The sequence below is a fragment of the Ostrea edulis genome, chromosome 1 (genome assembly GCF_947568905.1).
Source record: "Ostrea edulis chromosome 1, xbOstEdul1.1, whole genome shotgun sequence".
In the NCBI taxonomy this organism is placed as follows: domain Eukaryota; kingdom Metazoa; phylum Mollusca; class Bivalvia; order Ostreida; family Ostreidae; genus Ostrea; species Ostrea edulis.
Window position 1 is genome coordinate 47,494,320 of NC_079164.1, and position 14,807 is coordinate 47,509,126.

The following is a 14,807-nucleotide window of genomic DNA, read 5'->3' on the forward strand; positions in this document are numbered from 1 at the left end:
TTTTCACTAGCCAAGTGTACATCTTCCAAGTAAGCATTCCTTAGTAAAACATTGTGATTATCATTAGATTTTGCTAAATTTTCCAATCTAGAATAGTATTTAATAGCAAGCTGGTATATTTTGGCATGAATAGGGAGAACACCTAATTCCATTTTTGTTGCCAAGTTTGATGCTTTATTATGTACACCTAAGATGTTTTTCAAGATAAAATTCTGAATTTTTTCAAAAGGAGTTTTATCAAAATTATTGGGGTTTGCATTAAAGTCAGAGATCCAAATTTCTGAGGAGTATGTTAAAATTGGGACAATAATTGATTCATATAGTTTTAACCACAAGTTTGGTGAGAGATCAGAGCCAAAAGGTAGTTTACGCTTCAAGGCAAAGTAAGCTTTTCTGGCTCTAGCAGCAAGATCCTCACAGGCATGTTTTAAATTGCCATTTGATTGTAAAATTATACCAAGATATTTGTACTTATCAGTTACATCTATAGTAGAATTGTTATAATAAAATCCATAATTGATCTTTGTTTTCCTGGTAGAACAAACCATAACCTTTGTTTTTTCTAAGTTTACATGCAACTTCCATTCTATACAATATTTTGAAAGAGTGTCTATACAATTTTGGAGGCCTTCAGCTGACTCTGATAATAAAACAAGATCATCAGCAAAAAATAAGTGATTAAAAGTTATATCACCTAAAGATACAGGATAAGTTACTACTTTATCAAAGTAATTTTCAAAGTCATCAACAAAAATATTAAATAAAGTAGGACTTAAATTGTCCCCCTGTTTAACTCCTAATGTAGTATTAAAAAAGTTACTACATAAATTTCCCTGTCTTACAGCACATTTTGTAGTAGAGTACATATGTTTTATAATATTGAAAAAATTTCCACCAATTCCCTTTTTTAAAATTTTATACAAAAGAGCTGGTCTCCATACAGTATCAAAAGCTTTTGAAAAATCAACGAAGCATAAAAATAATTCCTTCTTTCTTTTAAACAAGTATTTGTTCATTAAAGTTTTTAGGATGAAAATGTTATCTGTTGTACGATATCCTTTCCTAAATCCTGCCTGAAAGTGACTTAATAATCCTCCAGATTCTAAATAATTATTAAGACGTGTTTGGAGTAATCTGTTAAAAAGTTTACCAAGACAACTTGTTACACTTAATCCTCTATAATTACTGCAATTTCCTGGATCACCAGACTTGTACAAAGTTGTAATTAATGAGAGGTTCCATAACTCTGGCATTCTGCCAGTCTGAAGAATTTTGTTAAAAAGTTTAACCAGTATAGGCAGAAAAACATCAGCACTTATCTTAATAAATTCATTTGGAATAAGGTCCAGACCAGAGCATTTTCCAGATTTCAAGCTTGATATTCCTACTTGCACTTCTTTAGGCGTAAATGGAAAATCTAAAGGGTTATTTTTTCCGACTTCACAACGAATGTCCATATCTGTGTCATAAATTAATAATTTTGAATCGCAATTTCAAGAAATAGAAATAAAAAATATTTTTAAAAAAAGAAAAAGAAAAGAAAAGGTACGTCCGGAGTAAATGCCCTTCGGTGGAAATCTTCAATGACCTTCACCTTAAACAGATACATATGGAAGACAATGTGAGCGATAAGTCAATTTACATCTCGGAGTGACTCGCTGTAACATGCGAAAACAAATTCATACCTCTTTATTCTGATATAATCGTGAAAATTATAGCATGAATTGTTTTTTGTAGTCATAATTATCGTCATTATGGGATATTTAAAAGGATTTTCTCTCCTTGAATCGCGCATGGCACGTTTTTTGTGGTCCGTGCTGTCCTCCATACTATTTCATTCTGATGCAACCCGGCATTGTCGAGCAACATGGCTGAAGATGAACTGGTAAGAACAGAAATCAATATGGTGACTAGATCAAAACACATGATTCATTTTGCACGTATTATTTTAAATCGCAAAATGCGAATTTTAGTTTTTTGATTCGCAGGAAGACATAATACTCTCCATTGAATGCACATATGGTATTATTATTACTGCCAGTACTGGGATCTGGGATCATTGAACAACGTAGTAAATATAAAACTGTAGGATGAAATCTTTTGGCTGGGTCTTATACACCAGAGACTCTTAGGAATAAGAAAATGCTTGTATTTGACCAACGTTCGGCATTGAAAGTGAATAATGCGAATTTTTTGGATGATACATCAAAACTCGAGACGCGGAGGTCCCTTGGCAAGGTGTAAATGTATCTAAAGAGAGTTGTGTAGTTAATGTTGATTTGACAGAGGGGATCATCTTGTCAAATAAGACTCATTTGTTGAGTTTGATCTAAAGTTCCGTCAAAAAAAGCAATATGCCACATGAATTTGTTCACCTTTTGTCATCATTAGTAGGTTAAATATTTAATATATTGCAGTTTGAACAAATTTCTTTAAAATTGGAAAACTTATGGCTATGTGAACATTCAAAATATTTGAAGCATAATCCAGAAAACAAAGAAAAAGTAGCCCAAGTCGATAACTTTTATTAATCACTGCTTCTTACAAATTTCAGGATTTGTACATTAGGGTGTAAACTTGAGGTAATAAGTGGTAAAATATGATTACAGTCAGTAAATGATATAATTATGATAATTATCTGCTTCTCATACACGAAAATAAACTGAAGAAATCCTCCACAAAATATTCCTCCAATTAAACATTTCCTCTCTTAAATAGTTATAAAACTGAATGTGACATCTTTTCCATCTACATATATGTACAGTAACTAGACAATCTGGTCATTTAGAACTTCATTTGTTCTTCAGATTACTTTGTAATACATGCTTTTCTGGTATAATATATTTTAAAACAAGATGTGACACCCGCAGGCTAATTCTACTTTCGTCTCGTAAGGGATGTAAGAAATATTTACACATACAGATTACTGGCCTCTTTAGAGCAATAAGATAATGATTTAATTAAAGTCAGGTTTACAAACAGTTCCATTAGCTCTTGAGAGCTATTTTCTAAGAGCTATTAAAAGGCAAGTCGCAAAGTGAATTGCCAGAAAAGAAAATTGTTATTTCTATGAGCATTTCACAAAGTTATTGTGCAGTAATAAACTAATGTTTAGTTACTGATTTCAGGGCTGTCACAGCATATTTTGGTACAGGGACCGGGACCCTTGAGATTGGGAAAATTAGTGTCATTTTGAACAAAATTGGGAAACTTACAGAATGCATAGATGAGCTAAGAGACTGCTGTCGAAACATCGTATCGATGCACTTGCATTTCGATTTTGATTTCTGATCAATTTTTTTCCTGTAATACTTCGCATTGTGCGACTTTTTTTCCCCATCAGTTCGTACGCGATTTCGTACTGGTCACGTTTTCCTTGCAAGAACACAAAACACTCAGTAGCATGTACATAATGTAATACCTAAATTCTTAAAAGTTAAATTAATGGTTTAGAACATATTCAGGCCAATACCTATTTTTCAGTCAAAACTCAGCGTAATGTTTTTTATTAGATCTGTTAAACGAATTCTCCTTGTACAATTTGCTGTATCATCAGGACCGCTCAAATGCTTCAAATAAAACACATCTCGGTCATTTAGATGCCGAAAAGATAAACACGATACAGCGTTTTGAGTTTTGGTTTGTTTGTTGTTGTTTTTTTATTTGTTGTTTTTTTTCGAGTTCGAGGGTTGGTCGAGTTGGGAATTTTTTACTTATAAATTGGGAAAAAAGGGCACTTTCTTGGATTGGGAATGGGGCCGAATATCGGACCCAATTCAGGTAGATTGACGACCCTGGATTTCCAGACTTCAGAGAAGCTTTTTAGTGGTCCTGTAAACTTAAGTTTTCTTGAGTGACCTGCACTTAACAATTGATACATGTCTGAAAAAGGTTTGCATCCTGAATGATTTCAATGGTCTTTAGTTATTTCTAATCAGTGCTCCAAGTCACATCTGCTTTCAGGTCACAAAATGGTGACCTAGAAATATTTCTGGTTGCCATTTTCAAATTTCTAGTCACCATTTTCAAAATTTCTACTCGCCATGGTAAAAGATTTTGTAAATAAGACTTACAAGTTGTTTTTTTAATTTGAATCTTTCAAGAAGAAAAAATCAACACCCATGTATGCGTTTTATTTGTTTTATTTTTAAACTGAATAGAAATGTGCTGTGAAACATGCTGGATGCTAACAAGTCAAGTATTTACTCTGGCAAAAGTTGTATTGTATTGGGCCATCCTGTATATTTTTACAGTACGCTTCGGGGGAAGAAAACCCAGTGTTCCACACAAGGATTTGCTTTAAAGTCCTCAATAACTAGTGGACCTTCACTGCTTATAAATGCGAATAAGAGCTTCTACTTTTGTTCGATCTTTTGCTGAACAATCAGTACCAGCATCAATAAGAACACTACACCCCGAGTTTGTAATTATCTTTGAAAATTAGCAACAACATTTGCCCCGCTTGACTTACTGCTAATAATGCAGTCACTGACAAAGACGTGTCTCTTACTGTTACCGTGAAAAGTTAGACTTCCATGTTTGTAAGATGTACACCCGGTTGTGGCGAAATCTGACAATGGGTGTCCAGAAATGGTGGAAATTGCTGGCTGATTGGCCTCACAAATTCTGCAAAACATTTTGCCATCTCTGTATATCAACCACGAAAACTCCTTCAGCCATTTTAAGACTGGGGTTCTTCTTTTACTTTTGCATTTTTCTTTAGACACAACTACGTCATCTTTCAATGCAGAACTTTCTCCATGTGATTCTTGAATTTCTTCGTTACATGTACTAGGCTGAGGCTTCTACTTTTTACTACTGATAAATCCAATGTGCTCTAACCCTTGTTTTCCCCCATCTTGATTGCTTTGAAACGCTGCTTTGACCGAGACTGAAAAATATTTATTCAGACTTCCGATTAACTGGATGCCCAATTTTTCTCCACTTGCAAAAATGCGACTTAATTATAATCTCTAGTCGCAAAATCGATTTTCTGGTCTTAAATGCGACCGTTTTACTCGCAACTTAGAGCACTGCTAATGTAAAACTGTGATGTGAACAAAGTAAAATTATTTTGTTAAGCAAAATAAATTGTCCTTTCGTTTCTAAAACAAAGGACAACACAAACCTACTAAGCCTCAAACTGTCGGTGCAATAGATTTTAAAGAATTTGAGACCTGCTTTTATAGGCATTTTGTGTTCTACTGATGTGTTCGGCACTTAATGTTGTAGTTCACCCAACTATTCCAAAGCGCACCAGTAATTTTTATTTGTGTTTTAGACTGTAATAAGTTATTAGTTTCACATTTTTCATTAATAGTTACCTTTTGACCCCACAAATATGAAAAAAAAGAAGAAGAAAAAGAAGGTACCCTTTGAATTGGATGGTGGGGCAGAAGAAGCAGAAACCCCCAGTCCAGCACCCCCCGAGGAGACACCTGAAGTAAAGACCGAGGAAAAGCCTTCAGATAAAGCAGATGATGGTGGGTTATACTCTGTTGTTTAAATACTGTTTACTAATCCTGACAGATTCTAGTTCACTGAAAGAGCACGCAGTGGTCACTTTTTCCATTGTGGTATATAATGATTAACTGCAGGACTGTAGCTCTCCGGAAAAATAATATTGGGGTACCAGAAAACTACAGGTCCACTTGTTATAAACACATTTGATTTACATCACAACTTTTCTGTGCCTGATTGAGGTCTTGTATCTCTGTTTTCTTGAGTGTTAAAGACTAATCCTGGTATTGTATTAGAGTCTGGTCCCTGCACCCACCACTCTTTTTTTGCGCTTCGATAACATAAGTAAATATGAAGGGACGGGGAGCAAACAAATCAGAGGCATGAATAGAACTCAATATTCAAACCTCTTTAAACATGATTTCATAAAAAGGAATTGGGGGGAAATAATCAACAGACAGGATTGTTTCTGATTCCACCATAAATCAAAGAAATGCTGCGGCCATTATTCAGTGATATACCTATATACATAACAACTGATTATGAGTCAGTTGATACACATCTCACATGTACTTAATGTTTTTCTAATACAGCAATAAAGTCGATATTAAACTGATAATTCAATTTTATAATCATAAAACTTAATCAATATACTGTATGTTGCAAATCAAATTTATAAATGACCGAAGAATATTTGTCATTCAGTATAAATCAACGTCAACATTAAAGCAATACAAGCTGTAACTGACGGTATTTTTTCAACTATCCATTTATTCACCAAATAACACCTACCGGTATAACTAATATAATCCCCAAGATCTCAAGAAAAATTCAGCAAAATAAACAAGGGAATATTGTTTGAGAGCACACCTACAATGAGCGTTTCGTATTAACCGCCATTGTGTCGTATACACGGACATGGGAACGATGATTGTCGAATATTATCAGGTTGCTCAGACCGAAGTGATACACAGAGATGGAAACTGACGCGAGTAATTACACATGTCGTTTGTTTTGAAATATATTAAAATATTACGTTGTTTCATGAATGACTAGAAATACTATGTAAGTGTAAAAAGGTAATAATTACACAAATGTGCCACTCAAGTGAAATTTTGATTGTGAATTTTCTATAAAATTGGCATGTTAAATTGTTTACAAATCTAACACGTGCTCAGTGCCTCTCTTTCGCTTTTTCCGAACTGGTGACCTCCAAGGTCAATGCACATTGGAGTTTACGAGCAGGAATTTCTGACAGTATGACAATGATTCATGAATTAACATTTTTTGCTAATTTGACGGGTTTATATGCTTCAGATTCACTCTGATTCTTTTAAGTTATATATATTCAATCAAATATGTTGACTATTTGTTCCTTTATTGTTTAATTTATTTACAGTCAGTTACAGCTTGTATTGCTTTAAATAGAATACTTGAAATATTTTTCAAAATAGATCTCGTATCCAAATGTCATAACCTTTGCAGGGATAGTACCCTGGCTGAAAACTAATATTTCAATATTTTCAGATTTTTCACTGGACTTTGGTATTAAAAAGAAAAAGAAGAAGAAAAAAGCATTTGATCTAAATGATATGGAGGAAAATTTACCAGAACCAGTGAGTCTTTTTGGAGATTTCTCTCATTTTCCTTTCTACTTTCTCTTGGCTACATTCTGCTCTACTTTTGGCTACACTTTGGTAGCACTTTTCACTCTCATTTTGGCTCTATATTTTCCCTCTGATAAAAACTCTCTACACACACTTTATACTTTTTCTTTTTGGCTACTCCAAGGATGTGGATTCATATTCATCAGATATATTGATATTTATTGCCTGAAATTTTAGCAATGGTTAGAATTATTGATTCTCTCAACTCTCATTAAGAGATATTTCTTTGCTCTTATATACCATTTATAAATAAGGAATATGCACATAGTAAATGTAGAATAATATTCAGGAACCTGAAAAGGAGAGTGCAGAACCAGAGGCCACAGAGGGGGCTGAGGAGGAAATGAATTTTAATTTACCACTGAAGAAGAAAAAGAAAAAGAAGACTGTGGATTTCAGTATGATTGATAATCTGGACTCGGAAAAACAGAATGAAGGTAGATAGCATGTGTTGTAAAGGGAGGGAATCATGGATATTATGCCATGCTAGTCCCCCACCCTAAGTTTTTCCTGTAAAAGATAAGTCTCAGTTAAAGCAGTAAGTCATTTTTTGTTCTCAAGGATTTGAGGAATGGGGGTAGATGTAAATTTGTGATGTGAAATAGGTTGAATAATTTTTTCTAACAAAAGGTGGAAGTGGGCAGGTGTGTGTGGAGACATTAATGTGAAGTCATTGCTAATCTGTGGACGTAGGAGTGACATGTGACTTGCGTGTATTTGTATGATGACATAGTCTCATGTTTGTATGCAAGATAAAACTAAGATAAGATTAAGAATTAGAGTATGATTTTGATATGAATTCTAAAGAAGTTTAGATTGCAAAAATATTTTATGCAGAAAATGACGTGAATACATAACATTACTGACAGAATCAACATTGTTATTACAATGCTTTTTTCATTATTATGCAGAAGTTTTGCATCATTGCATGGAAAAAAAATTTGCCCTAAAACTTTCGTAATTACAATATTTCTGTGAAACAAAACTACCTTGCCACATTTATGCATTTTTAAATGATTTAAATTCTCCTTGCCCTAATTTGATAGGTACAGTATACGTGTTGTTTCATCAGTCAAATGATGTTGATGAAATCGGGGCTAATATGATGTGTATTTGTTTAGTAATACATTAAAAATGATTGCTAATTCTTACCTATCAGCTGCCCTCATAAGAATCAGATAGAAATACAAAGTAAACTACATTTTATGTTATAGTGCAATGTTTGTTCAAATTGTCATTTCTTCAGTCTGATGTATCTCCCCATCTCTCTCCTTATACTCCATTATTTCTATCACCTCCAGGAGACAATGACCTTGAAGACCGATTTGGAAGTGTTGTTCCGGAGGGAAAAGCCTGGCTGGCCACTGACAGAGATTACACATATGATGAGGTAATCATTTTCAGCATTAGTTATGTGAGGTTGGAAAAGTGTTTTGAAATTATTTTAAATGAAATAAGAATGATATTTTAAAGAGAATTTTTCTGTCTTTCATTGTGAGTACATTTAGATTAGGCCAATTCAGCTTAATTAGTAGATTATCATCCAGGGTCACCAAAAAGTATGGGGCGGGTAGAAGGATTTTATATTTTAATTTTTATTTTCTGAGAAAAATATTAATGACAAACGAGTTTTTGCCGGCATCAGTCTATGCTTATTTCAAGGACGAATTCCAGGTTAAGCTTTAATTTCAAACACGGAAAGATACCAAACATCTTCAAGATATAAAGAACATTAATCCCTCCCTTTCATTTACGCCCGTAAGAACGTGAGAAATTAAGAAAACTATTATATCCATTTTCTGCACGTGGTTTTTCACGTTGCTATACCGGAAATGTAAACAAGAAGTGTAAATACTGGAAGTCAGACATGAAAATTTTCTGGAAATTGCAAGTTTCGCAATATAAAAAAAATCCGGGGAGGCCGATTTTTTAGGGGCGGGCGGGGATGATAATCTATCAATTAAGTTGAATTGGCCTTAAATACATGTGTTCTCTGACATGTTCTTTATCACATTTACTGTAGTACATTGTCTGCTCTGAAAGAGAAATCAGAATTGAGATATTAATCAGATTTGTGATAGAAATATAATGTGAATTTCACTCATCAGTGGTAAGAATACACTTTCACTTTTACAGTTGTGATTTAGTTAGCTGAACATTTGATTTTAGTTACTGACACGGGTGTTTGACATCATACGAGAGAAGAACCCAGACATGGTAGCAGGGGAGAAGAAGAAATTCATAATGAGACCCCCACAGGTGCTCAAAGTTGGAACAAGGAAGTCATCGTTTGCAAATTTCTCAGATATTTGCAGATTGTGAGTAATATCTTATCTACACTGTAGAATTGTCATAGAGGAATCTCTTGTAATGTTTTGGCTATACATACAGTGGAGCCTCCTGAATCTGAACACTTTGGTTCCTAGCAAAGTCGTCTGGATAAATGACATTGTGCTTGAAAACTGACAATCTTTATGCAGTGCAGAAGTAGAACTAAATTAGAATATTATTACAACAAAACAAGAATTCTCAGAATAAATCAAAAGAAAGATAGAAAAAATATTTGGTGGACCTTAGGACCAATTATACGATTTTTGGCAGTGAAAAAATGTCCTAATCCCTCCCCCCTCCTCAAGTTGACAGACCTCAGTAATTTGTTGACTTCAAAATATTGAAGTGCTGTTCAACTTGTTTAGATAAGAACATGTTCTCCTTGGGTGTTACTCTGCTTCATTTACATTTGCAGCAGCCATATTGTTTACATGTAAAGATGACAGTTGTTGAATTATGGGATACTAACCACTGGTTAAATGTACTTCACCATTGGTTAGTAAGCCCTAAGACTGAATTTACTTTGAGCAACAGAAATTTTACCAGTGGTTAGTTACCCAGTGGATAGTAAATTTAATCAGTCGTTAAATTTAACCAAGGTTTTGAGCAACCCAGTCCAGAGGTTCAACGGTTTTCAAGAATTCTGCCAAGCTAATTGGGGGGGGGGATAAAACCATCCAAGGTTGTTATCTTTGCTTTGATCTGGCCATGTTCAGTTGTTATTTTGATGCAGTTATAACTGAGCAGAACTCCAAGTGACATCAAATTGTGTATGCATACACAAATATGAGTTGCTATACACAATATAAGCATTAATTTTCTCACTTCTGCCCAGAGTTTAAAAATCTCCAAGTGTAGTAACAAGAATCAATCATGCATACCCAGGTACACTGTATGTGTGTGACATTTTGTGCTTAAAAATAACCGACTATGTTAAAACTTACAACATATATTTCACTTCTATAAACAGTATAAAAACAGAATCCACATATATATGCAACTATTCTAGAATAGTTCTCTCTCTTTTGATTTGAACAAGCAGATGTTAACTTCTGGTCAGGTACATCGGATGTAGTAGCAGTTCAATAGTGGTATGATGTTCACTTTATTAATAGCCTATTGATGAAGACATTCAGGTAACATGTTGTAGATTTGTTTACAGTTTAACATGACACACATTGTAGATATTGTAAAAATTGGCAAAATATTGTCTTGGTTGGCTTGTGCCGTTTAATTGGCATGCCATCACATACATGTGCAGAAGATAACCACCTTATTAGGGAGGTTTTGACAGGACCCAGGTAACTAATTCAATCAGACAGCATGGGTTGTTTTCTGTACAATTTACATCTTGCCAAAAAAAAAAATAAAGTTTGAGGCTAACCTTCAAAAAGAAAAGATTATCGTCCAGATGAATGATGCAATTATCAATGCATTTTAACACCATGTAGTTAAAACTGACCATCTGGAACGTGAATTTCTGGTTTAACTGTGTAAAAATTCAGTTCCTTCCAATAAAAGCATCCAGGTGAAGTGTCTGGATTACTGAGGCCCCACTGTATATACATGTATAATAGCTTTGGAAATGTAACAGCAGCCCTCACATACATTTCTCAAAATACAAATACAAAAGTTTCTTATGTGTTGCTTTTTTTTTTTTTGGCAGATTGCATCGACAACCAAAACACGTCTTGGCATTCCTATTAGCAGAGTTAGGAACAAGGTTGGTTTACACACTATATATTTATGTTAACTGTTTGCTAAGATGAAATACTATGAATTTTCATTACATGTTGACTCGTGTGTTGTAGTGGCTCAGTGGATGGCAACAATCAGCTCATTATTAAAGGAAAGTACAACCAGAAACAGATTGAGAACGTCCTCAGGAGATATATCAGTAAGTAAAATGTTAGCATGGCTATTCATCAGCTCATTAAAGGAAAGTACAACCAAATGTCCTACGGAGATACATGTGTAAGTAAAATGTTAGCATGGCCATTCATGTTGTATATGCAAGTAATATACTAAACATGATACACAGGAGCAACGAAATAACATGATATAAAAAAAGAATTCCATGTATTGGATTTCTCCCTGAATACTTCTCGTTTACTTAGTTTGTGTATCAGTCGAATTCAAGTGATGAAACTAGGTATGAGAAACTTACTGAGCACATTCACTTATTTGTCCCACTCCCGCATGTAAACAAGTTGTTTCGTGCCTTACTATGTACGAGAGTTCTCCATAGGGAAATAACTCAGAATCTCGAAACCGAAGTATTAGATGTTTACATAGGTGAACCATTGCCTGTACTTCTGTTTTGGATGGATAGTTAATTGTTTAATTGGTCAGTTTTAACCCTACACTTATGCTTTGTTATATGCAACCTGACAGTGACTATAAGTAAAATGTACAATTTGTTTTAAGTTGACAATGAGTTTGAGAAAATGATTTTGAGACATGCCAGTGAATTCTCATAAATTACGAATTTCGTTTTTTTTCTCGTCACGATTCCAGTCTGACAACTATTGCACAGTACCTTTTCTTTCAAGAACTGATAGCGATGCTGAAATTTGTCTTATAAAGTGTACATGTACGTCTACATGAGCAAGAAAAAAGAACAAATAAATGCATAGATTAAAAAAATCTTTTTATTTATGCAAGTTCCCTGAAAAATATGAAGGAAAACTGGTCAAAACACTTCCAGGATGTTGTAAATCACCCCTGTAAGCCCAAGATATGATTAGACATATTAAAATGGAAGGATCCATAGGTAGAGCAGATTCAAGTTTGTTCAAATCATGGACTCGGAGTGTAGGATGGGGCTTAATAGGGGATCAAAGTTTTACATGGTGATATATGAGGGAAATCATCTCCTCAAGGCTAGTGGGTCCATGATTAGTCATATCAATATGCAAGCATCATCAGGTAGTGTAGATTTCAATTTTTTTCAAATCATGGCCCTAGAGGGCAAGATGAGGCCATAATAGGGAATAAATTTTTTAAATGGCAACATATGAAGAAATTAATCAGCATCATTGATACTTGTGCTCATGCAAAATTAACGTTTTATATGGTCAGTAAAATGAAACAATTTTTGCAGCCGCTCTTGGACACTTGCATCAATATGTTTCTTTTTATTATATAGAATATCATTTTCATTTAAGACAATAGTGTTACAACTGGCTGCCATATAATCTTGCATTTCTATTTTATAAAATTGGCATGGTACAGGACACAGATGTGCAAGTTGACACTGAAGTATCCCAATGTCATTTCTTAATCTACCGAATGGTTGTAAATTATGAAGAAGAAAAAAATAAAACATGCAACCAATGCCCCTCCAAACCTTATATTTGATTTCTTCACTTGAAATGTCTGTCTAGTCAAACAATCAAAATGATGTCGACTATACCCAATTCAATGCTTATATTAAAGTCGTCAGATCACATTTTTGACATTATACGATGCCTTTGTGATCAATTTGTTGCGTTGCTGATCTCATCTACTTTCTCAATTTTTCATATAAAATGAATTTCTAGATGCTAATAAATGCACTTTTTGATGATGCATGTCAAGTTTATCTAACCTTTATTTGTAAAATCAAAATATTGTGGCAATAATTTGAACCATTATGAAAATAAGTGATTTAACAGCAAGAAAATTTGGAATTTGGAAGCATGTCGATTAAATGGATTACTTATACACTAAAAATGGAAGGAATAACTTCTTCTTACAGTGTAAGTCTCATAAATTGTCACTACCATACTGATATCTTGTAAAAGTTTAAACTAGATAACGCATCGACCCATAAATAACATCAAAACTTATCCACTTTCAAGATGTCATTCTGCATCCTTGTTACTGATCGTATGTATGGGTTAATGATTGATGGGTTTTACTCTTTGAACACGGAACATTACTGTAGATATATTTGACAAATGTTTGATATTGTGTCACTATTTAAAGCTTCAACTAGCGGGTGTGTACGCTATATGAAGTATAAAACTTCATCACATTAAATCCTACTGTGTTTGTTTTGTAGAGGAATACGTGACATGCCATACCTGTAGGTCGCCTGATACCCTCCTTCAAAAGGACACAAGGATTTTCTTTTTACAGTGCGAGACTTGTGGATCCAGATGTTCAGTAACTAGCATTAAATCCGGATTCCAGGCTGTTACAGGCAAAAGAGCTGCTATCCGAGCAAAGACAGCTTGATTCTGACTTATGTTTTTGGCAAAAAAAATTCAAGTCTTTCAGTTTATCGGAGTGGCTAATACCATTGTACTAGTGAGAGTCAATGGAAGATGTGCATTGTGGCAGGAAGAAAAGTGCATGTACAAACTTTTAAATCAACCAGACATTGTGTATGTATGGTGTATATAGTGTATTTAATCACTGCTTTATGAAAATTGTCTGAGGTTATAAATATCCTTATCTGATTGAGGAACTAAATGTAGTATTAAATCATCAACAAATGCAAAATTACAGGTACAATTTGTCATTTTAGAACTCATTGCATATTTGGTTACACACACACACACACACACACACTCACACACAGAGAAAGACTGGTGAGTTGAATGGTTTCATTGTTTCTATAATTCATGGAAACATTTTTTTATTGTCAGTGTTTCTGATAACAATAAATACATGTATTTTGAATTCATCTAGTCTTTTTACTCATGTTAACTTGGCTGTGTACAGTTTCAGCAGTAATATTAGCAAATGTATTCAAAATGATTGTAAATACACACTGATGTTATTTCAGTGTTGCATTTCATTCTATATATATATACAAATGTATGCCTGTGTAAGACGGGACACGTTGTGGTACAGCGATCAAGTCCGTCCATCTATATATTTACAAATGTATGCCTGTAAGACGGGACATGTGGTACGGTGATCAAGTCCGTCCATCTGTCCCGCTTCATGCTCGGCTACTGTAAGATCTAGAATCATAAAACTTCGTCAACTGATGCATTTTGGGTAGACGGTGAGTCACACTTTCAAGTTAGGTCACTGTGACCTTTGATTAAGACGATGTGGCCAAATATGGCAAAATCCTGTCCAACTCATAACTGGAGAATTATTTGGTCTAGTCTAGAATTGTCAAACTTAGTCAGTTAATGCATCTTGGGTACTAAATGTGTCACGCACCTTAAATCAAGGTCACTGTGACCTATAATTAAGGCGATAGGCATAACCCTTTTTTGGGCTCTGTATATTTGAATCCCAGAATCAACAAACTGTGTTAATTTGTGCATCTGTAGAGAAATGTAAATTACAGCTTAAAATCAGGACCTAATAAAAAATGGTAAATTTAAAAAAAAAAATGTTTTAAGG

The 14,807-nt window shown here is 34.2% G+C and overlaps 1 protein-coding gene across 1 annotated transcript; it reads left to right on the forward strand.

The window, feature by feature from the left end:
• The first annotated feature begins 1,611 nt into the window (after nucleotides 1–1,611).
• On the forward strand, nucleotides 1,612–14,130 carry LOC125652198 (eukaryotic translation initiation factor 2 subunit 2). Its single transcript, XM_048881207.2, has 9 exons — nucleotides 1,612–1,885; nucleotides 5,321–5,483; nucleotides 6,988–7,076; nucleotides 7,417–7,564; nucleotides 8,429–8,517; nucleotides 9,297–9,445; nucleotides 11,125–11,181; nucleotides 11,270–11,355; nucleotides 13,504–14,130. Exons 1-9 carry the CDS (start codon nucleotides 1,868–1,870, stop codon nucleotides 13,677–13,679), a joined length of 975 nt encoding a protein of 324 aa, XP_048737164.1. The 5' UTR covers nucleotides 1,612–1,867; the 3' UTR covers nucleotides 13,680–14,130.
• Nucleotides 14,131–14,807: the final 677 nt, after the last annotated feature.

What these genes read in the sequence shown, in the direction of transcription:
- LOC125652198 (XM_048881207.2), top strand. An exon ending in TTCAGATAAAGCAGATGATG is followed by an intron (nt 5,484 to 6,987) that starts GTGGGTTATACT and finishes CAATATTTTCAG; the next exon opens with ATTTTTCACTGGACTTTGGT. An exon ending in TTAGCAGAGTTAGGAACAAG is followed by an intron (nt 11,182 to 11,269) that starts GTTGGTTTACAC and finishes CGTGTGTTGTAG; the next exon opens with TGGCTCAGTGGATGGCAACA.